At 42.7% G+C, this 26,787-nt stretch overlaps 1 protein-coding gene across 3 annotated transcripts; it reads left to right on the plus strand.

The window, feature by feature from the left end:
• Slc18b1 (solute carrier family 18 member B1) lies at positions 1-26,787 on the plus strand. Of its 3 annotated transcripts, none has more exons than XM_027402921.2 (14): positions 1-226; positions 1,585-1,724; positions 7,295-7,390; positions 7,721-7,794; positions 9,422-9,569; positions 11,826-11,982; positions 18,650-18,786; positions 20,054-20,155; positions 20,489-20,580; positions 22,196-22,291; positions 23,530-23,604; positions 25,099-25,192; positions 25,305-25,357; positions 25,747-26,787. In XM_027402921.2, the coding sequence occupies exons 1-14, from the start codon at positions 187-189 to the stop codon at positions 25,814-25,816; spliced, it is 1,374 nt and encodes a 457-aa protein (XP_027258722.1). In that variant the 5' UTR covers positions 1-186; the 3' UTR covers positions 25,817-26,787. The 3 variants fall into 3 exon arrangements, with proteins under 3 accessions (XP_027258722.1, XP_027258723.1, XP_027258724.1); XM_027402922.2 differs by having other exon boundaries at positions 25,750-26,787; XM_027402923.1 differs by lacking the exon at positions 1-226 and having other exon boundaries at positions 1,593-1,724; positions 7,299-7,390.

Consider the following 26,787-nt stretch of genomic DNA (forward strand, 5'->3'; position numbering starts at 1 on the left):
GCCCCTGCCCGCCCTCGCGCCCATGGGTCCCCGGCTCCTGAGATCTGGAAGGGATCATGCTCTCGGCGCGGATCTCCACCTCTGGACCGGGAATGCCGAGTCAAGGCCCGGTAGTGCTTCCACTGCCTACGCATCCAGTCCGCGGCGATTGAACCCGGTGCCGCCGGCGAACCGAAGCCGAGGCTCATGGACGCAGCGGGGTCCCGGGCTCCTGCGGGGACAGGAGGTGACCATGATCTGCGCAGTCGCCCGCTGCCGCTGACTTCGGGCCTGTCTCTTTAAATAGGATCCATTAGGCTTAGCTTTGTTTTTTGGGGTTTTTTTTGTTTGTTTGTTTTTTTGTTTTGTTTTGTTTTTTGTTTTTTTCCCTGAGACCTTCAACCAGGGTGGGGACTGATCTGACTGTAGGGCCCAGGACAGCGTTTCTTTTCTCTGGTTTGGGCACTGCATATGTATATATGCTATGCTTTTAGTTAGGGGGCTTCAGAATGCCTTCAAGTTAACAACACATCATCAGGCCTAAACTGTTTTCTTTGGTCTCCGGGTGTTCACTGGCCATCTCCTTTCTAACTTTCTCTCATTTCCCTTCTTCAAATCGGGCATTTTTAAAAGGATTCTTAAGACTTCCTCATCTTGCATGGGATTTTTTCCTCCTGGCCCACAGCGACTGTCTCTGGAAGAACAGCAGATCAAATGCATTTTCTTTTTTGTTCCCCCTCAGAATCATTTAATTTAAAAATGGCTAAGGAATCTATGGACATTTGAAGCTGAGAGATTGATTGGGTCTTTGACAGTTCAAATACGGAAACAAAAAACTTAATGAGTTGATTCCAAAGACTAGTAACTAGTGTTGAAATGACTTGATTATGCCCTGATTTACATGTTTGTTTTTTTTTTTTTTTTTTTTTTTTTTTTTTTTTTGGTTTTTCGAGACAGGGTTTCTCTGTGTAGCTTTGGAGCCTATCCTGGCACTCGCTCTGGAGACTAGGCTGGCCTGGAACTCATAGAGATCCACCTGCCTCTGCCTCCCGAGTGCCGGTATTAAAGGCGTGTGCCACCAATGTCCGGCATTTGTGAATCTTATCTTTCCAGAATGTTAAGTTCACCAACTGAATGACTGGAAATGAGCTAGTATGCCTCTGGTAAAGAGCAGGCATTACCTGTTTAAACATTTTAAGCCCTGGCTGAGTCTCTGTAGCATGTGAAACCAGTAGCTTGAGAAAATGAGATGTCTTTCTTCACAGCCTGAGGCAGTTGACAAAGTACCCTGGTGCTCATCATTGTAGGGATTTCTGAAAAATCGGGCACATTGGTCCTTTTCATTGTACATCAAGGTAGACCAGAATGCTTAGTATTTTCTGCACTGAAATTCTAACAGAAGAGTCTATGCATGAAAACAATGTTTCAAATTTGCAGTGATATTCCAGGCTTGTTTTGTGTTGGGTCATAATGGCAGAATTTAGAATAGCCTTTTAGCTGAACAATTGTTTTCAGAGTCTACTAACTAGACAGTAAGATGTCACTTGTGTGTTTTACCCAGAATCACAATTACATCCTTGTAATAGCAGTGTGTTTGCATTCAAGGTGACAGCTCTGGGGGAAGTTCAAGAGAGACATCTGGGAGACTTTCAAGAGAACAGATTTATGTACTGGTGTCAGCAGCATCCATGAACTTGGGTTGCATGATGGCCTATTCCATTCTTGGACCATTTTTTCCCAAGGAGGTAAAACATTTTTATATTTGTATAAACTAATTTTTAGAAAGCCTTTTTTTTAGTTATATAATTTTAGTTGCTATAAAATGTAATAAGGGGGGGCATGCCTCCGCAGTCAAGAGTATGTCCTGCTCTTCCAGATGACCTGAGTTTAGTTTCCAGCACCCACATCATTATATGTATTTTAGAATTAGGTTGTTTGTAACCCAGTGTGGTGACTCATGCCTTTACTCCCAGTAGTCAGAAAGCATAGGCAAGGAGTAGCCATGGTCATATAGTCAGACTCTGACTCCGAAAGTAGGGTAGTCCAAGATATTCATTCTGAATTTATTATGCACTCAGAAATAATATTTACTCAAAGGAAGGGTTCTGATTAACATTGCCAGTCTCCCTCTAATCTTTGCCCTTTACATGGTGTTAGGAACTGTAGCTGGTGGCACAAAGGTTCTCCTGGGGTATGGAGGCCATGAATATAATATGGATTGAAGGGAACTAGTTTGGGCACGTTCAGACAATATGTCCAAATGTTTATTTTGTGTATCTTCCCAACGTTTTAGGTTCACAGCACACTGACAACTTCTCAGTTCTCAAACTGCCTTGTCAGAATGTAGTCCTTCATTCGGTGTGCCACCAGAAAGGCTTTTCTGCTAAAGGAACAATGTGGCTCCATACCCATACAACACTCACTGGTTTTCAGCACGTGTTGCCACCCATTCATCTACTTGGAGCCTATAACCATCCCATAAAGAGAGACAATAATGAGGATCCCACCGTGTTACTTTAAAATAGCGATCTCAGAAGTGAAGGGCTTTCCTAGTTAGTCCAATTTCACTGGAGGCTTAAGTTCCTACTCTGGGTTCATTGAGTTGTACATATATATGTCCAGGCAAAGAAAAGCCAGGAAGTTCCCCATCTCACTTGTTCATTATGAACCAAAAATATGAGAAAAGGAAGGAGGGGGGAAGGAGAATCGATTCAGGCTTTGGGTGCCTTTTAAGTAAAGATGTCCAGGAGTAATGATACTGAGGAGGGAGGATGCTTCCCTGTCTTTGGGCAGAATCGAGCCAAGGAGAAAGGTGTGGTACTGAGACTCTTCAGGTTAATCGAGGTGTGTCATGAGAAATGGTAGCTTCTACGGTAAATAACAGGGGAGGGCGTCATTACAGATGTGGTCAGGGGAAGAGCAGAGCGAATGTCATATTCTTATGGAAGAGAAGACAGCTCACTGGGGCTTAAGCTTAGGGCAGAGTGAGACCTTGATAGAAGGCTGAGGCTCTGAGGGGCAAGCTGCAGCTAGAGTGCAAGAACACTGGGATGTATGCCCAGGACTTGGTCACTGGAAGAGCATCAGAGCAGTTGGGCAGATTTGGGTTTTGTAAAAAAATAGTGATGGGAGCCCCTAAGGCAGTGGTTCTTAACTCCCTCATGCTATAACCCGTCAATACAGTTCCTCATGTTATGCTGACCCCAAAGCATAAAATTATTTTCATTGCTATTTCATAACTGTAATCACGAATTGTATTGTAAATATCTGATGTGTAAGATATCTCATTCACCACCTCTGCCAAAGGGATCATGACCCACTAAGATTAATGAAGGTGTGTTAGTTCGGGTTTCGTTTTTTTTTTTTTTTTCATTTATTTATTTATTAGATGTGCTTGGAGTTTTTACCTGCACCCTGTACATGCCTGGTACCTGTGGAGGTCAGAAGTGGACATCAGATCCTCTGGGACAGGAGTTACAGATAATTTTAAACTTCCATGTGGGTGCTGAGAATTGAACTTGGGTCCTCTGGAAGAGTACCCAGTGCTCTTAACCACTGAGCCATCTCTCCAGCCCCTTTAGTTAGGGTTTCTATTGCCATGATAAAACACAATGACCAAAAAACAAGTTGGGGAGGAAAGAGTTTATTTGGCTTACACTCCCATATCACTGTTCATCATTGAAGGAAGTTAGGACGGGAACTCAAAAGGGCAGAAACCTGGAGGCAGGAGCTGATGTAGGGGACATGGAGGGGTGCTGTTACTGCCTTGCTCCTATGGCTTGCTTGGCCTGCTTTCTGATAGAACCTGCTCAGGGGTGGCCTCACCCACCATGGGCTGGGCCCTGTCCCATCAATCACTAATTAAGAAAATGCCCTACAGGCCTGCCTATAGCCTGATTTTTGTTTGTTTGTTTGTTTTGTTTTGTTTTGAGACAGGGTTTCCCCGTGTGACAGTCTCAGCTGTCCTCACATTGTAGACCAGGCTGGCCTTGAACTCACTGAAATCTGCCTGCCTCTACCTCCCAAGCACTGGGATTAAAGGCATTCACTACCACCTCCTGGTTTTAGTCTGATCTGAGGCATTTTTTTCAATTGAGGCTCTCTCCTCTTCAGTGACTCTAGCTCATACTAAGTTGGCATAAAAATGACCAGCACAGAAAGGGGAAAACCAACAGAAATTCAGTTGCTCCTGCTATGTATTCACAATACAGATCACTTTTGTGGCCTCAAAGACACAGTAATGCCTGCCTCCTTTTTCTCTAGCAAGCAACTCTTCGGCAGCAGACACAGCAGTGTTCTCTAATCTAGAACAATTGTGACTGTCATTTGGAGATATCTCAGTCCTAGGACTGAGCCCTACTTTCAAATGCCAGTGGCAGACCCCATGTTATCTAACCTGGTCCTCGTGACTAACTGACTCTAAGTTAGGGTTCATAGTACCATCCTTGGATTCGATTGAGTTGCTTAATTGGCCACAGAACTCAGGGAAACACGTAAGGGCCTGGATTTATTATACAGTGGGTGATATGTCGTCCATTAGGGACGTCCACATTTACAGCTGTGTAGAAACTATGAGCCCTGTGCCTTTGGGGTTTTGTGGACCTGATAGTTTACAGACTGGGTGTAGAAACACAGTCAGGCCTGGCAGGCTGGATTCTTTTTTTGTTCTCTTTATAATATTCCTCCCCTCAGAAAATGAGACAGAACCTTCTGGAATGAGAAAGGTCTTATAATCTGTCATAAAGCTAGATGACAGTTACAAGCCAGGAACTAAACTAACTCTCTCTCTTGTCTGTCTGTCTCTCTCTGTCTGTCTCTCTCTCTGTCTCTGTCTCTGTCTCTCTCTCTCTCTCTCTCTCTCTCTCTCACACACACACACACACACACACACACACACACACACACTTACATGGGCTGGTAAGATGGCTCAGTGGCTCAGTGGGTAAAGGCACTGAATTCCTTCCCCTGGACCCACAACGGTAGAAGGAGAGAACTGACACTGCAGGTTGTCTTGTGACTTTCACGTGTGTGCCATGGCGCATGCATGCCCTCCCCACAAGTAAATGTAATAACAATATGTTTGGGGGGGGTGCGGGGAAGGGTTTCGAGACTTCTGTGGCTTTGGAGGATGCCCTGGAACTAGCTCTTGTAGACCAGGCTGGTCTCGAACTCACAGAGATCCTCTTGTCTCTACCTCCTGAATGCCGGGATTAAAGGCATGACCACACACCCACATTTGGGTGTGCACTATCTCTTCCTAAATGCCTCTCTGGATCCCTAAGCCCCACCCCGTCTTTCTCTGCCTAATGTCTATGCTTAAATCTATTTAGAATATATTAAACTCCATATGTACCTCATAATAGGCTTCAACTTTGCTTCATATGAACTTGTCTTGAAATTCTTTCTCTGCAGTGAAGTAAAGAGCACTGGGTACAGACTGGGGACACAGCTCAGTTGGTAGTGTTTGTGTAGCACACATACAGTTCAGTCTTTTGTCCCTAGCATCACATGTCAAGTGTGGCTGTATGTGCCTGCAATCTCAGCACTTGGGGGGCAGAGGCGGGAGGGTCAGGAGGAATTCAGTCAGCCTCAGCTACATAGCAAGTCTTGGGCCAGCCTGGGCTACATTAAACCCTGTCTCAAAAAGCCATGATCATCATCATCATCATTATAAAAGAATCTTAGCTTTTTAGCTGAGTAGAGGTTTCTGAAAAGAACTTCTCAGGCTACTAGCAGGGTCATCATAGAGCTCCGTCTTTGGCCACCAGCTCACCAAAGCTCACAGGGCAGCCACGCTCACACAGTTTCACAGTGGCTTTAGGGTCTGGAGAGAGGATCAGTGGTTATAAAAACCTTGATTTCAGTTCCCAGCACCCACACAGTGACTCACTATGCTGTAACTCCAGTCCTAGGGGATCCATGCCTCCATAGGGGTGGGTGCACATGCTTACACTCAGGCACACACACAAAAGTAGACTCAGAATAAGTACATCATCTGTAGTAAAGTTCAGAGGTCCCTGGTGGAATAGGCTATGACCATTAATTATTCCAATACATGGAGAGTAAGATACCCACGAGTGTCAGGACCATGTGGGGAACATCCTTCGGCTGCTATGCTCACGCCGTGGGGGGTTGGGGTGGGGAGTGGGGGCGGGAACTCTTCCCAGATGAAGCATGGCAGGAGCCACAGAGCAGACCTGAACAGACCGGTTGGCGCCTTCATATGGCGCAGTTGAAGTGGACTCATAGGACTCCACTTGCCAGTTCGTGGCATTTACTTCTTCACTTCTTTGTTTTTGTATGTTTTCTTCTAGAACTGACAGCTGACACGTGATTTGTTTGTTTGTTTGTTTGTTTGCTTCTGTTTTTGGTGGAGTGCAATTCTGTAACCAGAAGTGGATACTAAAAAGGAAGTCTGTCTACTTAACTGTTTCCTGAGTCCAGACTGAGAGACAGAGTCCAGATTTCCTCATCCGAAGTGTTTTTTTTTTTTTTTTTAATATATATTCTTAATACTGACTTTTATCCAGATGAGGGAATTCTTTATAGGTATACTAAGTGAATTATTTCACATCAGGTCTAGATTTTACCACTTACTTTCCTGTTTTTCCTCACCCTACTTGTTTTAAAATAAATGTTTTAAATACCAGAAATGGGGGCTGGAGAGATGGCTCAGAGGTTAAGAATACTGACTGCTCTTCCAGAGATCCTGAGTTCAATTCCCCGGCAACCACATGGTGGCTCACGACCACCTTGAGTGAGATCTGGTGCCCTCTGCTGGCATGCAGACAGAAGACTGTATACAAAATAAATAAATAAATAAATAAATAAATAAAATCTTAAAAAAAGATATATAATTCCTGTTTGTTCCTGGTTGCCGGGCGTTGGTGGCGCACGCCTTTAATTCCAGCACTCGGGAGGCAGAGGCAGGCGGATCTCTGTGAGTTCGTGGCCAGCCTGGTCTCCAAAGCGAGTGCCCGGATAGGATCCAAAGCTACACAGAGAAAGCCTGTCTCAAAAACAAAAAATAAAATAAAAATAAATAAATACCAGAAATGGGAAGGTTTGTACAGGGAGATAGGGTAGGGGCAGAGCCGACAAAAATTAAATATGTATGAAAATGTTACAAGGAACCTGCTACTTGGTAAGCTAATTTTTACAAAAAGAATGTCCATTATATGGACATTGGAGTGTGTCCCCAAATCTTGGAAATTACTACACTTACATGAAAGTCACAAGGCGATGTTCTGACCTCATTCTCGTCTTCCCACCAATTTGTCTTTCCAATTTTATTCCCATTTCTGCTTCTTCCAAGGCAGAAAAGAAGGGAGCCAGCAATACCATGATTGGGATGATCTTTGGATGCTATGCTTTATTTGAGTTGCTGGCGTCTCTAGTGTTTGGAAAATATGTAAGTATTGGTGCTCATATACATATTTTAGTTTACAAAAATCATGTGGTGCATGACTGTAATTTACTAATCTAAAATATCTATGGATTTGGAAATGATACCATTGCTTTTTAATAAGTTATGCCATAGTTATATCCTTGTAGTTGATTAGTTAGTCCCTTCCATGCTTATAAACAGCTTACATTGCAGTTCTTTTAAGGAATTATTTTAATATATTAACTCCACATGCTTTCTTGCAATTTTATATGTTCTGATAGAGTGGATTTGTTTATGAAACTGTGGACTTCCTGAAGCAATCAATTTACCGATCTTCTTTGCCTTTTATTATAGCTTGTACAAATTGGAGCCAAATTTATGTTTATAGCAGGAATGTTTATCTCAGGAGGAGTTACAATTCTCTTTGGGTAAGTAACTTTCTAATGTTTGGAAATGTGGGGAGAATCTCATAGTCTGGTGGCTAAAATGTTAATGGCTTTGAAGTTTTTCTTAAAAATGTGTTATTATTTGTATATAGGTTGTCTAGCATATGCTGCCAGCATTCTTACCCTCTGAGCCATGTCACTAACCCATTAATGTCTATTTTTGTTTGTTTATGTTTCTAGAGACAGGGTTTCTCTGTGTAGACTTGGCTGTCTGTACATCAGGCTGTGTGACCTCAAACTCAGAGATCCGCCTGCCTCTGCCTCCTGAGCTCTGGGATTAATGGTATGTGCACCACCACTGCCAGGCTATTAATGGCTCTTTAGACCAGTTGGTACCAATCACTACTATATTGTCAGATGAATGACATGTGACTAATGGTGGAAGGAGATGAGTGGGTAGCAAACAGAAATGTTATCTTTTTGTTTTTTGTTTTTCGAGATAGGGATTCTCTGTGTAGCTTTGTAGACCAGGCTGTCTACTCAGAGGTCCGCCTGACTCTGCCTCTGGAGTGCTGGGATTAAAGGTGTGTGCCACCAGCACCCAGAAAATGTTATCTTAAGAAGAGTTCTCAGCTGGGCATTGGTGGTGCACGCCTTTAGTCCCAGCACTCTGGAGGTAGAGGCAGGCAGGATCTCTGTGAGTTCGAGGACAGCCTGGTCTACAGAGTGAGTTCCAGGACAGGCTCCAAAGCAATACAGAGAAACCCTGCTTCAAAAAACAAACAAACAAAAAAAGAGTGTTCTCCAAGATGACCAACTAAACTGCCTGCTGGACCAGACATGGTGCTGCACACCTTTAATACTAGCATTTGGGTGGCATTGAAGGAGGACCTCAAGTTCGAGGCCTAGGTGGGCTATGCAGGAAGACCCTGTCTCAAAACAGCAATAGAGAAAACAACTGTGGCTCCTAAATGCATCCACCAGGACTCCTGTGGGTCCTTGTGATGGGAACTAGTAGTCTTCTGAGCCATAGAAATGTTTTGCTTGAACAGAAAAGAGAATCTATTTCTTACAGGATTAGCTCAAAGACACCTGGCTGCAAGAGCTGAATCAGCATCATCAGAAATCTTTCTTAGCTTCCTGCTTTTCTCTCCTCTTCTGGTGCAATGTTCCTAGAAAGCTCCCTGGACCCTCCTCCTTTTCTTTTGTTGTTTTTGAGACAGGGTGTCACTATGTAGCCATGGGTGGCCTGGAACTTGCTATGTAGACCTAGCTGGCCTTGAACTCATAGAAATCTACTTGCCTCTAACTCTAAATGCTGAGATTAAAGAGGTGGCCTTGCACTTTCATATCACTATTCCCTAATAACAAGTGTACCAAATTTATTTATTTATTTGTTTATTTATTTATTGAGACAGGGTTTCTCTGTGTAACAGCCCTAGCTATCCTGGAATTAGCTCTGTAGACCAGGCTGTCCTGGAACTCACATTGATCCACCTGCCTCTGCCTCCAAGTTCTGAGATTAAAGGCGTGAGCCACCACCGCCCGGCAAAAGATTTCTAAAGAGACTTTATCTAATAACTTTGGATAGGATAGCTGTCTTCAGGAAGTAGAGTGAATTAAAAAAATAAAATCAGTTTGACACTTGACAATTGTATTTTTTTTTCAGTGTCTTGGACCAACTTCCAGAAGGACCCATATTTATTGTCATGTGTTTTCTGGTTAGAATAGTAGATGCCATAGGTTTTGGTGCAGCAATAACAGCATCATCTTCTATCCTCGCAAAGGCTTTCCCAAATAATGTGGCTACTGTCTTGGTATGTAATGTGAACTTTTTCTTATTTTCCTTTTTATGTGTCCAAATCATTCATTTGATCTGTTTTTACTCGGTTTCCCCCCACTCTTTTGTGTAATGTTCTCCCTTTTGTTGTGATTTTTTTTTTTTTTTTTTTTTTTTTTTTTTTTTCTTGTTTTGGTTTTTCGAGACAGGGTTTCTCTGAGTAGCTTTGGAGCCTATCCTGGCACTCGCTCTGGAGACCAGGCTGGCCTCGAACTCATAGAGATCCTCCTGCTTCTGCCTCCCGAGTGCTGGGATTAAAGACGAGCGCCACCACCGCCCTGCCAAGCTTTGTTTTCTTAGTGTATGAGTGTTTTGACTGCATGTATGTATATGTACCACTTGTGTTCCCAGGTCGTACAGAGGTCAGAAGAGGGAATCAGATCCCCTGGAACTGGAGTTCTGATGGCTGGAAGCCACCATATGGGTGCTGGGAACAGGCTCAGGTCTTCTGCAAGAGCAAGTGATCTTAACTACTGAGCCATCTCTCTAGCACCCCTCCGCACCTTGATTTTTTTTTAAAAATCACTTTTAGCTCATATGAGTAGCATTTTGCTGTCTCCCTGTGACCCTGTGATAGGCCCTGACTGAACTGCCCATAGCTTTCCTCTACGTGACAGTGTTCCCCCATGACGGTTGTCTCATGAGCATCTTTACCTTCCCCAGATGTGTGCAAGAGGTCTCAGAGGTTGTCTTGAAAGTCATCAAAGCACTTTTGTCTTGTCTGAGGAGTGCCATACAATTTTGACTTCACTGACTACCTCGTGCGTCAGCTTGGCCATGGGCCAGCTTTTTCCATATAAAACTTGTTGACCTTTTAAAGAGTTGGTGTTCTGTAGAACATCCTGGAAGTGCTGTCCAGGAAATTTCCTACGACTGTGGCAGTCATCCACTGGCATTTGAGACCAGCAAGAGAAAGTAGACTTGCCCTCCCAACCTCCCACATAAAGTAGGAGCCAAAGCCAACACATTCCATGGAGGTTAGTTAATCATGATGGCTCTGTGATTTTTTTGAAACACAGGGTTTCTCTGTGTAGCTTTGGAGCCTATCTTGGCACTTGCTCTGGAGACCAGGCTGGCCTCGAACTCACAGAGATCCGCCTGCTTCTGCCTCCCAAGTGCTACGACTAAAGGCACTCTGTGGATCTTAAGACTATAAGATTATAAACCATGGGTGTATTTAAAGAATTAAAATGGTACAATTCCCTTCACAGTAAAATTCTTTTCCATAGGACTGCCTTGTTTAACTTTAGCTAATTTTATGCAGAATAAAATTCAGAAGTTATAAAGTGGGAAATAGAATATAGTAAATGTTTCGCATTTACCATTGCTGTTCTGACTTCATATCACATCTGCTGTTCAGGCATCCGGTACCCTAGCTGCTCCAAGAGAGCAGTCAGTATCTCAGGCGTCTTCCCAAGGTTACGTGTCTATGTGTACACACACATACATATGCATATGGAGTGGCAACATGATACCCCCTTCTTTTCTTCACACATATGTTGGCATACTCTTCACACCACTTAACAACTTGCTGATTATACTGACAAGTTCACACTCAAGGTCTTAAGGTCTTCTCTATCTACTTATAAAAAATCTTTCTTATTCTTTCCTTACGGGCTGTGTACAATTCCACTATATGGATGTAATGTACTTCATAATTGTCAGTGAGCAGTAAAATCATTTGCATCTTTTTGTTTGTTTGTTTGTTTAGAACAGCGATTCACACAGCTCAAGCTGACTAGAACTCTCAAAAGTTGACCTTGAACTCCTGGTCTTGTTGTCTGAATCTCTTTCTCCTGGTTGCTGGGATTGAACCGGGTGTCTGTCACCACACTTAGCTTGACATTGCAAACAGGGCCACCAGGTCAATATATAAACGAGTGTGTGTGAGTGTGTGTGTGTGTGTGTGTGTGTGTGTGTGTGTGTGTGTGTGTAAATCGTGAAAAAAAAACTTTTTTTTCAAATAGTCCTCTCATAATTCCTTTTTTATTTAGGTTTTTGAGAATTTCATACGAGTGTAATATTTACATAATTTCCACCCTGCTCTCCTCTTTATTTATTGTTCTGTGCATGTGTATGTGTGTGTGTATGTTTGTGTGTGTGTGTGTGTGTGTGTGTGTTTTGTGTGTGTGTGTATGTGTTTGTGTGTAAATACAGCCATTGTGCCTGACATTCATAATTCTTCAACTATAGTCCATTAACTAAATTATCTTTTTTTTTTTTTAATTTTTAGGGCAGCCTTGAGGTTTTTTCTGGACTGGGCCTGATAGCAGGTCCCCCTTTAGGTGGCTTTTTGTATCAATCCTTCGGCTATGAGGTGCCTTTTATTCTCCTGGGGTGCATAGTTCTGCTGATGATACCACTCAACCTATGGATTTTGCCTAGTTATGGTAAGTTCAAACCTAATATTCATTTTAGAATCTTGATGTTACTTTTATGTCTTTGTAAAGGATACATTTACCATACATTTTGTGTAACACCTCTTTGTAGCACCCTCAAAAACTGCTTCTGTTTCCTGATATATGGGTAATTAGTTCATGATAGTTTTTCCTTACAAAGGACTAGGAACATAGTTCAGTTAGTAGAGTGTTTTTCTAGATTCATCAAAACCTAGGTTCTAGCCCCACAGAAGCAGAGCACAGTGTGTTCTGCTTTAAAGTATCCTCAGCTATGTCGTGAGTTCAAGGCCAGCCTGGGATGCTTGAGACCCTCTCTTAAATAAATAAAATAAGAAGGCATATCACAAAATTTCCAGATTTTAGGAGAAATAAGCACGTAATTTCTGCTCACAGGCCATTATCATTGGGCTGCACTAAATTTTCACCAGAAATTTCTGTGGGCAACACAGTTTGTCTACAAGGCTGTAAAAGCAAGGGAAAGATTCCCACAAGTTCTAGGCCAGCTTTGTTTTCATTATTTACTTATTTGTTTATTTTTAATGAGGTCTCTCTACATAGCCCTGTGTATACAGACTCTTCTTTGGTCCTCCAGCTCACAAAAAAAAAACGACACAGAGACTTATTATTAATTATGAAAGCTTGGCTGATAGCTCAGGCTTGTTTCTAACTAGCTCTTATAGTTTAAATGAACCCATTTCTATTAATTTACTTTTTTGTCTCATGCTTTATTATCTCATCTCTGTACTGTCCATCCTGTTTGGTCTGCATCTCTGCCTTTCTTCTTCCCAGTATCTCCTGTGCCTGAAAACCCTGCCTAGCTATTGGCTGTTCAGCTTTTTTATTAAACCAACCACAGTGACACGTCTTCACACAGTGTAAAGGAATATTCCACAGCAGCCCTAGCTGTCCTGGAACTCACTCTGTAGCCCAAGCTGGCCTTGAGCTCACAGAGATCTTCTGCCTCTACCACTCCCAACTCTAGGCCTACTTTGTGTACACAGGTGCAGAGTGAGCCAGTGTGTCATTCTGTCATAAAACATTCAATATAGGAGGGCAAGGCCAATTCTTCCTTCCCAGCGGGCCTTCCACCTGCAGGTGTAGCAGTAACGCAGTAACAGTTGCAAGATCTCTGGCAACAGTGATGGAAGTCAATCTGGGTTCAAAGCTTCCATCCCCATACAAAACAACCTTCTCTCTGACAATGCATGTATATTGTCACGAGGGTGCCACTCGCTGGTAATAGTTAATCAGTTCCGGGGGCACAGGACACCTTGCCCCCATCAGGTGAGTACTTATGGCTCATTCGTAGTTCCCTTTGTCCAGATGAAATTTACTAACCAGGGTTACATTCATTGTAAGCATCGTTTTTAGTAGGGTTAATCAACATTGTAGACTTACTAGGTTGATTAGTATATAACAGAGCTAGAGAATTATTAAGAGAGCTGGGCGACTGGGGAGAACAGAGCCAGAGGGGCAATACCACATTGTACCACAAGGTGGTGCTTATCTTCTCTGCGAGTGTAAGGCACCGTTTTTTTTTACCCTAGGTTTAGTATCCTAAACTGTCCTGGTATATGGATATTCGACTGAGAATTAAGAAGTAGTTGGCCGGGCGTTGGTGGTGCACGCCTTTAATCCCAGCCTAGGAGGATCTCTGTGAGTTCCAGGCCAGCCTGGTCTACAGCGTGAGTTCCAGGACAGGAACCAAAGCAATGCAGAGAAACCCTGTCTTGAAGAAAGAAAAAAAGAGGAGAGAGAAAGAGGAGAGAGAGAGAGAGAGAGAGAGAGAGGGAGAGAGAAGGAAAGAGAGGAGAGAAGGAGAGAGAGAAGAGAAGAGAGAGAGAAGAGAGAGAGAGAGGAGAGAGAGAGAGAGGAGAGAGAGAGAGAAGCCAGTGCTCTTAACCACCAAGTCATCTCTTCAGCCTTGTTATTGAAAAGCTAAATTCAGACAACATCTAGGAAAGGTACCAGATTTTCTTTTGATATGTTGGCCGAATTAGGCATTCTATGCTCTCTGCAGGTTCCTGCCACACCCGTGGCCAGTGTTTGGTTTTGTGTGTTAGAAGCCCTTGTTGCTCCTTTTTCAGATCTGGTCTCCAGTTTCTGCCTGCTGTTATGCTCTAACAGTCATGTGCATGTCACTCCTCTCATTAAAACCCTAAGTTGAGAACCTGAAGAGGTCTGCTTTACATCATGGTGACAGAAAGATATATATGGTCATGTGAAGTTCCACCTTCTTTGTGGGCCACACGCTACAAATCTGGCACCTGTACCTGGAACCAGAGAGAACACCAACCCTCCTGCCCTTTATATACTTTGTTTTCATGTATGCACACATACCTATGATAAAGTTTAATTTAAAATTAGGCACAGTTAAGAGATTAACAATAGGAACTGGCATGATTGCGCAATGGTTAAGAATACTGGCTACTCTCAGCCGGGCGTTGGTGGCGCACGCCTTTAATCCCAGCACTCGGGAGGCAGAGGCAGGAAGTTCTCTGTGAGTTCAAGACCAGGCTGGTCTACAAGAGCTAGTTTTAGGACAGCCTCCAAAGCCACAGAGAAACCCTGTCTCAAAAAACAAGTAAATAAATGTTCTCACAACAACAACAACAAAAAAGACAAATATGTGAGGTAAGGTGCAATGCATTTATTAACTACTTGGATTTACTCATTCTACTACATACACATGCACACAGGTGTACAAATATCAGTGCCATTCACTGACATACATAATTTTTACTTGTAAATTGAAACACTTTTTTTTTTCTGAGTCAGGGTCTTGCTGTTTAGCCCCTCCCCTTTTCCAGAACTCACCAGGCTGGCCCTCCTGTCTCTGCCTGCAGCATGATGGTATTGCAGGCAAACTCAAAATATAGTCTTTATATCCATGAAGCAAGCACTGTCTCCTGAAAGCCATTCGAGCTCTTGCTGGGTTGAAGTAGAGTTGTCGCATGGTGTGGACTCTCCACTCTTCCATCCCCTTTGTTGACTCAGCCTGTGCCATGGCTGTGATCTTACCTGACTAGTTTTCCCAAACCTCCTTTGCAGGACAAGGTATGAGGGGGCACCAGGTGTGCCGCATTTTCCATAGATGGCTACACCCCCCTCTCTCTGACACCTTTCCAGGCAGGTGTTGGTGACCAGGGAGTTCATTCTCAAAGAGAATGAACAAACCAGGGTGTGGAGGAAACACAGGGACATCCAAGTACCCTTGGAACAGTCTGTAGATTTTTCTGTTTTACTCAGCAGTTTTCACTGAAACCATTGAAGTACTCTTCTTCATAAGGTTTTTTTTTTCATACTTTTATCTAAACATAACTATTTTTGAAGCTTACTTATTTTATTTTATGTGTATGAGTGTTTTGCCTGTGTGTATGTCTTCATACGCTGTGCCTCGTTGGGAATGTAGCAAAAAAGTCCTTGTGCCCACAGATCTCCAGAGAAACCAGGAATTTCAAGCATACAGCATCGTCTTTCCAATGGGAAAGCTGAAAAATCTGTTCTTCCCTCCAGAAAGCTGAGAATTGGGAGTGATTAACAGCCAGGTGATCTCCCTTATTTGTTGGGGCAGGCCATATCAAGCTCTTACAACCAGGCCAGAGGTGGCTAATACTCTAAATGACCCTTATAAACACAGGCTCCTCCAAGCTCCCACACCAGATTGAAGGTGGCTAATTGCCCAAATCACCTCTATGCTTATTTGTATGACCAAGACCAGGCCAGCCTCTTAGGTCCTTAAACTAGTTCAGGCAGTGTACCTCTAGAACCTATCTTCTTGGAAGAAATGGCACATACCCTGAGTTGAGTTTCCATGCAATTATGCTTCCTGTGCACCGGGGATTGTATTCCACCAGGAACCTTTTTTTCCAAATGATGCTGGGCTTAAGTACTTTGGGAATAAACCACCTGTTATTAGACTCCCTGGAGTTTGATCTAGGTTGATTAATTCAGTCTGTACAGGGGTTTTCATTTTTACCTCTTCATGAGGTGAGCTACTACCCCTCCCCCCCATGACAAGGCAGGGAGCCCCTAAGTGTATGTCACCTGCCAGTGCCGACCATGGTCATCATACCCCACCCCCAATTGGAGTTAGAGATGGATCTGAGCTGCCATGCGGCTGTTGGGAACTGAACCCGTATCCTCTGCAAAGAGCAGCCAGTGTTCTCAACCACTGTTAACAGATAATGGTTTTTTGTATGCACAAGAAATGTAATAGACTAAAACTAAAATCTTTTATAATTAAAATTTATTTTAATTTTTATTATTTGTAGTTGCTTTTTAATTTTTTTGTTTTTCAAGACAGGTTTTTTTGTTTGTTTGGTGTGTGTGTGTGTGTGTGTGTGTGTGTGTGTGTGTGTGTGTGTGTGTGTATCCCTGGCTATCCTAGAACTCTTTCTGTACATGAGGCTTGCCTCGATCTCAGAGATCTGACTGCCTTCACCTTTATAGTGCTTAGGTTAAAGGCGTGCACCACCACCATCCTGTGATCGCTTTAAGGTATGTGTGGGGTTGTTAGTATGTCCATGTACGTGCAGACGGCCACAGAGGTCAGAGGCATTAAATCTCCTGGAGCTGGGGCTACAGGTGACCCTGAGCCACCATATGTGGGTACTGGAAACTGAACTCTGGTTCTCTTGAAGAGAAGCGCTGTTAATTGTTGAGCCGTCTCTGCAGCCCATCTTTTGTAGCTTTCAATTCAAATCCAATACAATTCAAAATCCACACCTGAGTGATTGATTTCCTGCTGGCAAATCTCGTTTTGCCACAAGGTGGCGCTTGTTCAACCCTCTCTAAATTGAAATGCATAACGCAGTTCGGGGGTCGAATTTAGGGCCATGTTTTTGAGTAACAGGCTGATAGTCTTGACTTAATCTCTGTATTCTGAAAACTTCCTGAGAATATTCTCGAAAGTAGCAGAAGTTCGTACAGTCTTTGAACCTTTGGACTTTGCATTGTTATCACCATTCATTGTTGTGAATGGTGATAAACGCTGTGGGTGAAACGGGTCTGCGACGGCTGATCCCGACCCTCAGTGAAGTTCACATCCCGTGTTATCTCGGTTACAGGGTCACACTAACTAGTTCTAACTAAGCTCTCAAAATGCGGCTGACGGGACTCTGCGCCAAGCGTGTGAGCTGTGCTCTTTGTGGAATCCCTAGTGATTTCTCAGACTCCTTAATGTATTTTAAGAGTCACACAGTCGCCGCATCCTTTTTCAAAGTGATCTTTTCTTAAATAATATGGCTTGGGGAGGAGGGTACAGAATGATGGCTGCGTGGTTTAGAGCACTTCTTGGTCTTCCCAGGACCCGAGATCAGTGTTAGAAATTCACTAAAGAGAGAATAAAGCAGTCATTCACTATAACTGGAGGCTTGCAGGTAGCCATGCCTGCTTTTAGATAGGCACGGACATGGGTTACCAACCTTAAGAAGTATGAGAGAAGTGATCTTAAATGATGAAAGTAGTTCACACAGGATTCAGTAACACCGCCTTTCAGTTTCTCAATGTCGTGTTTATTTTCCCCCAGAAAAATAATGGGTTTTGACTTACAAAGCAAAATGTGAGTCCCCCCCCTTTTTTCTTTTTGATTGTTTTTTTTGGGGGGGGGGGGGTGGGGGAGGTTTCGAGACAGGGTTTATCTGTGGCTTTGGAGCCTGTCCTGGAACTAGCTCTTATAGGCCAGGCTGGTCTCGAAATCACAGAGATCCTCCTGCCTCTGCCTCCCGAGTGCTGGGATTAAAGGCGTGCGCCTCCACTGCCTGGCTTTTTTGGTTGTTTTTGCTTTGTTTTGTTGTTCAAGACAGGTTTCTTTGTGCAGTCCTGGTTGTCCTGGAACTAGCTCTGTACACCTAGGATTAAAGGCGTGTACCTGGAATCCCTCCTTGTACCATCACCACCCAGGAATCCCTCCTTCACACACACACACACACACACACACACACACACGTCCTTGGTGAAGCTGGGATGGTGCTTTTTCTGCAGCTGTGCACTCCACTGTCCCTCCCACCCATGGCCTTACTTCCAGACGGTAGCTTAAAAAGCTCCGAACACACCCTGATTCCAGTTGAGTGTAGTTGAGGATTGTTTTTAAATTTGGGATTTTGCTGTTTTGTTTATTTGTTTTTAAGATTTTATTTATTTATTATGTATACAGTCTTCTGCCTGCATGCCAGCAGAGGGCACCAGATCTCATTCAAGGTGGTTGTGAGCCACCATGTGGTGCTGGGAACTGAACTCAGGACCTCTGGAAGAACAGTCAGTGCTCTTAACCGCTGAGCCATCTCTCCAGCCCACTGTTTGTTTTTTAAGATGAGTTTTATGTAACTCAGGCTGACCTCAGACTCACTGTGTAGCCAAGGATGACTTTGAATTCCTGATCCTCCTACTTTTACCTCCCAAGTGCTGAGATGACAGGCAGACACTGCCATGCCAGGATAAAATTCAGTCTTTTAAATAAAACCAATCACGGCTTCTAAAGTTAGAAGAAGTTAGAAGCTAATGTAGATGATAATATTTCATTTCAGGCAATTCAGAGGTGCAGGTTATTTTTACTACCAAATTGTCTCATTAGCTTTGCCTTCAAAGTAAGTTAAAAGATAAAACTAAGTGATGTTCATTGCTATTATGTATTTCTGTTTTTATTTTTAACCCCAAGAGTCGGATCCAGGTGAACACTCCTTCTGGAAACTTGTCACGTTACCCAAGGTCTGTCTCATAGCCTTTGTCATCATCTCCCTCAGCTCTTGCTTTGGCTTCCTGGATCCAACCCTCTCTCTCTTTGTCTTGGAGAAGGTAAGCAGCCTTTGGAGCTCTGCTTTGTACAGGTCATAGCTATGTGCCCTTGGGTTCCTTCTTTAGGGAAAGACCTTCATCTGTGAGAAGGAGGTAGACAGGGAGCTGCACTCTCAGGCCCTGTGTCTTCCTTCAGTGACATCCTTTGAGCTTTGAATTCGATTCTGTGATCTGGGGGTCTGATCCACCAGGAAGAAAGAAAGAATCTACCTGTAGTGTCTGGGGCATTGCCTCCTCCTACCCAAGACCTTGCTCACATCATTCCAGGTTTGCAAGGGCATCCCCCATGTTGCCTAACTATGACATGTTTATCCTCCTGTGTGAACTGGAATGAGGCAGTAGCAGCACTGGTGAGGTCTTTTGTTGTGAGATATTCTTCTCTCCCTAATGCCCTCTGAGTCCACTTACTTTTTAGCTATTTGTTATAATCAGATGACTATGTTCTATACAACAGAACAGGAGAAAGGAACCAAGAGTCTCCACTGCTGAAACATGAATGTTGAATTCATATTACTTTGCTTTTCACTGTGACACACCCCTCTCCAGCACACACACACACACAGAAATCAAACCTAGGGCTAGAATCCAAGAACACCATTTAATAAGCTCTGTGTATGAATCTTGGTATACATAAAATTTGTGAAATACTATATACAAAAATGCAATTTGTAGAAATCAAATTGTATGTTTAATATAAATTGCTACAAAATCAAACTTCTAGGATGTCTAATAAGTGGTTGGAAATTTTTTCTCTTAGGAAAAAAAAGTATTTACCCATTCCTGGTACAAAGTAAGAAAAAGTTAAGAGGAATTCGATCAAAGCTAATCTTGATTATTAACTTGATTGGATGGAAAAGTGCCTAGGAAATCAGACAAGTGTATCTCTGGGAATTTCCAGACAGCACTGACCTAAGCAGGGACTACCCTAACCGTGGGCAGGGTCATCCTGGATGCTGGGGCTGGGATGAAAAAAGGAAAGAATGGAGAAAGCCAGCAAACACAGGCATCCTCTCTCTGCTTCCTGGCCACTGTCACGAAAGCTCTCTGCTCTCCCACACTATCCCCACCACGATGCTCTGAAACCATGAGCCAAAATAAACTATCCTCCTTTGCATTTTTCTCTCGGGTATCTTAGTCACAGCTATGGACAGCGAAACAATACAAATACTGGCTGTTACTGATAGACTTCTGTTAATAGAGCTGGAGAAGAAGGGAAAGGGGTGTGTTTATTTTAAAGAGAGACTTTGACATGGGATTTCTTTTCCAGTTCAATTTGCCAGCTGGATACGTGGGACTGGTCTTCCTGGGTCTGGCTCTCTCCTATACCATTTCGTCGCCGCTGTTTGGTCTCCTCAGTGATAGGATGCCTGTATGTATTATATTTGAGTTGCTGTTTCATGTTTAGATCTGTAGCTACTTCTCCACAATTCTAAAGGCCCCTTGTTTAAAGCAGACACTGTCAGTTGGCCTGGTAGAAAGAGTTCGGTGTTTCCCAGGGGAACTTTGCTCATCTCACCATCTTGCAAAATATCTTCCTTTCTTTTAAGTTTATTGTCTGCCTATTTTCTCTTAAATGTAAAGTTTCATTTGCTTTACTGGATTTGGACTTGTGGATGTCGTTACTTTAATGATTTTTTTTTTAAAATATTGTTTGATTATGGAGGGTCCTTGGTTTAAGCTTTGCACTCTTTCTCTTTACCAGAATCTAAGGAAATGGTTTCTGGTTTTTGGAAACTTAATCACAGCTGCGTGCTACTTGCTCTTAGGACCTGTCCCCATTTTGCACATTAAAAGGTAACTTTCCTGTTCCATGTTGTTGGAGAAATAGTACCAGTAATTGTTTAATTTTTAAAAAGGGGCTTAGTTCTCTGGGTGTTGGAGGAGCACTCCTTTAATCCCAGCACTCAGGAGGCAGAAGCAGGCGGATCTCTATGAGTTCGAGGCCAGCCTGAGAATGAGTGCCAGGCTAGGCTCCAAAGCTACACAAAGACACCCTGTTTCAAAAAAGCAGAAAGAAAGGAAGGAAGGAAGGAAGAAAGAAAGAAAGAAAGAAAGAAAGAAAGAAAGAAAGAAAGAAAAGCGGCTTAGTTCTGCAAGCATTGCTATTTAAACAATGGTTTGGGATTATATTGAACTGTTTGACTAAGTGCTTTATTTACTAGAAGCTGGCAGTAGTTTAGCAAATCTTAACACATGAAATATTTATCAAATGACAAGAATGTTGAGTCTTATCTGTAAGATGTTTGTTGTGTTTTGTTATCTGAGGCTAGCTTTGCATGCATGATCTCCCAGACTCCCCCTCTCAAATGCTAGGATTACAGGCTTACTCCACATCACCAGGTCTTCTGTGTTTCCATGCACCTGTTGTTTGGAATTATTTTCAAAGTAGCATTTATTGCTAACAACCTTTACTTCATACTTAAGAGAATACAATTTCTTTTTTTTTCTGATTCTTCCTTCTCATTCATCAAGAGGACAAACGAGCCTTCTATTGTTTCTGTGTTGTCCTTAGCATGCAGTACTTGCTCATTAAGGCTTATTGACTGTAATTTATTTATTGAAACAAAGTGAGCTTCTTGGACTTTTTCCCATACCTCTGGGACAAAACACAGCATCTTGGGAAGAGGGGATTTAGGAGTCTTTTGGATCTGGGTTTGAATTTTGGCTCTGTCACTGGTAGTAGAACTCGGACAAATCACTTAACTTCCAAGAGCCTAAGCTATCTTGTCTATAAAAAGAAACTATGTCTAGCAACACAGTCAGTACACTAAGATACTTGCTGCCAAGCCTGGAAACTCAAGTTAAAACTCAAGGCGCTACACAGCTGATTTATGGGTGTTGGCCACTTATCTACACACACACACACACACACACACACACACACACACACACACACACACAGAGCCCTGCCTCCCCTCCAAAATAAATAAATGTCATTTGAAAAGGAACTAAAGCTAATACATACATGACAAGAATTAAACGCATAATGTCTGTCAGGACCTTAGATGGAGCCAGGACATAGAATAACTGTCAGTTTCTAGTCTCTTCCTGTGTCCGTTCCCTTCTTTGCCATTGTTTAATTGAATTTCAAGATGAAATGATTAGATGAACAACAGCTTTGGCGGTGAGAGGATTTTGGTATGGTGGGAGGGCCAGCTGGTTACAGATGACTAAACACATGTATGTGAAATGTGGGACCAAAAGTGGCTTCAGAGGATGCAGGGGTTGCTTCGGAGGTGGAAGGTGCTAACATGAGCGCTCACTGAATGGAAAGGGACAGGGTGGGAATATGATTGAAACAAGCCAACTACCTGTGACGATAACATCTCTGTGATCCTGCCCTCCTTGGTTTTAAGTTTGTGTCTCTTAAAATACTAATGCTTTCATTTCCTCCACGATGCCTCTGCAGTCAGCTCTGGCTCCTGGTACTGGTGTTAGTTGTAAATGGCTTCTCTGCTGGAATGAGTATCATCCCAACTTTCCCGGAGATGCTTAGCTGTGCATAGTAAGTTTCTGGGTTGTTTGACGATGTTGATGGGTGTGGTGGGGGTAGGGGCGGGGTGGGGCAGGCAATCAGTCTCACCTCAGTTTTTCAGTCTGGTAGGATGTTGGATATTTGCCCAATAGTAAATCTTCATGATTTCATATCATATAAATATTGTGACATTATCAATCATATAAGCAATAATGAAATTTTACTGAAAATAACATGACACTAATATGCTAAAAGGTAGAACAGGTTAAAGGGAGATTCTTGGCTTGTTGTGTGTCTCAGGTGAGTGTGTGTGTAGAGTGTGTGTGTGTGTGTGTGTGTGTGTGTGTGTGTGTGTGTGTGTGAATAGCTTTAAAAGTCAAGAACAAAATGAAGAGGTTTCAGCGTTGCTCCAGTGGCTTGGAGGACAATCAGACAAGAGCATAGGATGACCAGCCATCTGTCACTTGGCCATTGCTCCTTTGTGTATGGGGCATTTTCATGACCACTAAGGTCTGTGCTGGGGTTTCTCCATGATGCTCGGAGGAAAAAGAGCTGGTTCAGTTTTCTTAGAACAGACTTTTTTATCTTCATCCCGTTCTAAGAATTTCTTAGTTAATTATGTTCTTAATTAGCATTTAATGCAAGTCATTTATGATTCTTGTTAGTATACGGATGTACTAAATAAGCTATTTTGTGAAAATGCCTTCAAATTTGATTTACATATTTTATTTATTTGTTTTGACCAATTTTTTGAGCTTATAATTAAGTCTCACCCTTCCCCTTACTCTCTTGAAACCCTCCTATGTATCTTTCTGCACTCTCCAAATTCATGCCCTCTTTTTTGTTATTGTTGCTTGCATATATGGATTTATATAAACATATATATTCCTAAATATAATCCATTCAGTCAGTGCAGTATCACTTGCATGTCTGTTTTCAGGGCTGACCATTTTGTCACTGAACAAATAATTGGTGCAGTCTCCCCAGGGACGAGCACTCTCCCACTCGCAGCTTTCTTCAGCTGCCTATACTCTTTGTGTAGCATCGATGCTTGTTTTGTGTTTGAGCCCAAGGCCTTGGCCGTGCTAGCCCCACACTCCACCATTGAGCTACGTCTCCAGCCCCCATGTTAGTTTTTGTTTTACAAATTGAATGCTCTTAGTTTTAGTTTCTTCAGATTATATGTGGTTTATCTTGAGGTGTGTGTCAAACAGTTTTTCCATACACGTTTTCCTTTTCATGATGGATATGTTCATGTTTCCCTGCAGTGAAAATGGGTTTGAAGAGGGAATAAGTACACTGGGACTCATCTCCGGTCTTGTTAGTGCCATGTGGTCAGTTGGGTAAGTGAATTCATTTGCAAAGTATTCTGTCCATGTTACAGATGGAGAATTGAAACACCGAGAAGGTGTGTGAGATTATCTAAGGCAAAAGCTCAAGGAGGGCATAGCAAGAATTCCAATTCACAACCCATGGCTCCAAAACCTAGTATGTCATCAGACTGCGTATGAAACTAAGACACCTTCATGAGCCTTGCTTTGAGCAATGAGTAAACATTCCTTTAACAGAAGCATATCTCAGACTTTTAAAATGCATTCCTTTATTGATTCAATTGCTTGCCTGTTTGCTGTTGATGTACTTTCTACCAGACCGGGCAATGCACTGTATAGCGGCAATAGACACATACAAAGTCAATAACTATGCACTGAACTGATTCAGGTATTAAGAATAGAAAGAATAGAGGGCCAGTGAGATGGCTGAGCAGGTAAAACACTTGCCACACAAGTCTGGAGCCCAGAATTCAATCCTGGGAACCCACATAACGATGGAAAGAAAAAGGGAACCTGGGGGTTGGAGAGATGTCTCAGCAGTTAAGAACACTGCTGCTCTTCCACAAGTCCTGAGTTCAATTCCCAGCAACCACTAGGTGACTCACAACCATCTGTAATGAGATCTGGCTCCCTCTTCTGGCCTAGGCATACATGCAGGCAGAACACTACATAATAAATAAATAAATAAATAAATAAATAAATAAATAAATCAATCTTAAAAAAAACGAAAGCTGGGTGTTGGTGGCACACACCTTTGGTCCCAGCACTCGGGAGGCAGAGGCAGGTGGATCTCTGTGAGTTCAAGGCCAGCCTGGTCTCCAGAGCAAGTGCAGGATAGGCTCCGAAGCTACACAGAGAAACCCTGTCTCAAAAAACCAAAAAAAAAAAAAAAAAAGAAAAGAAAAGAAAAGAAAAAGGAAACCTGTTCCATAGGGTTTTCCTCTGACTTTCTTATGGTACTGTTGCATATACCCCTACCCACAAAATAGAAAGACTCTTAAACATGCACTACTGGTTTTGTTTGTTTGTTTGTTTTTCGAGACAGGGTTTCTCTGTTGCTTTGGAGGCTGTCCTGGAATTAGCTCTGTAGACCAGGCTGGCCTCAAACTCACAGAGATTCACCTGCCTCTGCCTCCTGAGTGCTAGGATCAAAGGCTAGCGCCACCACTGCCCGACACATTACTGTTTTTATTGTTATGTAGGTCACCAACTTACCAGCCGCAATTCCACTTTACAACTGTCTAGCAATCATTATTCTTTCTGTCTCTTCTTCTCTGCCCCCATCTCAGCCCTGGATCTGGGGATCAAAGTCAGGACCTTACACACTGTGGGCACACCCAGGTCTAGAATTGTTATTGATGTCCGGGAATCTTCCCATCTGTTTAGCCTTTATTGTTTTACTTTAAGGAAGACCAGTTTTACTTTAAGGAAGATGTAAAGTGATACATCTTCATAAAGCAGATTTTGCACTGTTAGATGCTCACCCATTCTTCTTTCTACTGTCAGTGCTTTCATGGGACCAATGCTGGGTGGATTTCTGTATGAGAAGATTGGTTTCGAGTGGGCAGCAGCTTTGCAAGGCCTATGGGCTCTGATAAGTGTGAGTAATCCGATTTGTATGTTTTTTTTTTTTTTTTTTTTCCATTTCCTTACACTTTGGAGACACTTGCCTTGGAGGATTTACTTTAACAGTGCATTTCATTGTGTTAAAGGGACTTGCGATGGGCTTATTTTATCTCTGGGAGCACTCAAAGACGAGAAGAAGGTATGGCCAACTTCCGGGCTTTTTCACTTATAAGAAGATAGAGCATGAGAGTAGAAAAGAAATATTATATTCCATCCATTCTTGCTGTTAGATTTCTGGGGATCCTAAGACTTGTTGCTTGACAGGCAGGTCCAAGGAGGTGCTTGGGGTGGAGATGTAGGCACCTAGTGTTTAGTTCTTTTGGGTGGGTGGTGGGATGAAGTTTGTGATCTGTTCTTTGTGTAGTCCTGGCTTTCCTAGAAAGCACTCTGTAGGCCAGGCTGGGTGAACACGGAGATCTGCCTGCCCCCATCTCTGAGTGCTGGGATTAAGGGCATGGTTTACCCAGATGTCTATGTTTAGTTTTCTTAAGATGATCAGTACTGTTAATTTTTTTTTTCTCCTCACTGTAGATCTAAAGCTCAGAACCTCATTGGCACAGAGGAGGAACAAACTGCTCTATTGCCCAATGAAACCTAGCCTTGCAAACTCTGGATTGATGCAGATCAAGACACAGGTGCCTGGAGCTGTGATAGCAGCTGCTGGAGGACCTTTCTTTGTGCCATGCAGGGGGCTGTGCTTCCTGCACTTGCACCCTGGAAGTGTCAAGCTGATTTTAGATGACCCTGAACTAGGCTACACTTAGTGTAGTTGGGAGCATCTGTGAGAAAGGGAAAACTAACAGAAGCTGGTGTTTCTAAACAACCGACCTCGCCCCGAGGGTGCTGTTATTGACTCTTTAGCCTCCTTCTTCTTGTGTTCCTTTTTCATTCTAAGTACATCAATTCTACCAATGCACTACCTAAAATTAATACATGAAAAATTGAAACTACTTAATACACACTGAACATATACAACAGAATGAATAATTTTATGAAATCAGTTTTGAAAGATGTGCTTTCTCTGCACTGAGATTTTTAAAAACCCATTAAATAGGCAAAATTCCTGCCTGCCAGGTAAAAACTCTAGAGCCTTCCTTCATTTTCTAAAAATGTTTCTGGGGAAGGAGCAAAAAAAAAAAAAATACATGTAGTTTCCATTTTGTGACATTTAAAGTTATGATCTATTCATAAGCATTATTTGGCATAACATTATTCATTTCCAATCTCAGCATCTCTTTGTTTTAGTCCCACAGTTTATATTGCTTTATTGTGTTTACTACTTTTTGTACTGTTGGAAGATGGAAGATGTGTCCCATCACTAGGCAGGGCAGTGCGCGAGCACACACACACACACACACACACACACACACACACACACACACACACACACACACGCACACACACCAGCTATGAGGGTGTGGTGCACAATGGAGGGATACTCCCTCGAACTTCATGTAAAATCCTAGCTGTACTTGAAATGAGAATGTCAACTTTGTACCTCCAGATTCATTTTCTTACTTTAGCAGTTACATTTCTTTTCTAATAGAATAAATGAGTTTTGTCTATCTA

The sequence above is a fragment of the Cricetulus griseus genome, chromosome 2, assembly GCF_003668045.3.
Source record: "Cricetulus griseus strain 17A/GY chromosome 2, alternate assembly CriGri-PICRH-1.0, whole genome shotgun sequence".
NCBI classification, from domain to species: Eukaryota; Metazoa; Chordata; class Mammalia; order Rodentia; family Cricetidae; genus Cricetulus; species Cricetulus griseus.

Coding starts and splice junctions, on each gene's coding strand:
- Slc18b1 (XM_027402921.2), top strand. CDS start 187: ATGGACGCAGCGGGGTCCCGGGCTCCTGCGGGGACAGGAG. Junction 9,570..11,825: donor ATAATGTGGCTACTGTCTTG/GTATGTAATGTG, acceptor TTTAATTTTTAG/GGCAGCCTTGAGGTTTTTTC. Junction 23,605..25,098: donor AGTGCCATGTGGTCAGTTGG/GTAAGTGAATTC, acceptor TTCTACTGTCAG/TGCTTTCATGGGACCAATGC.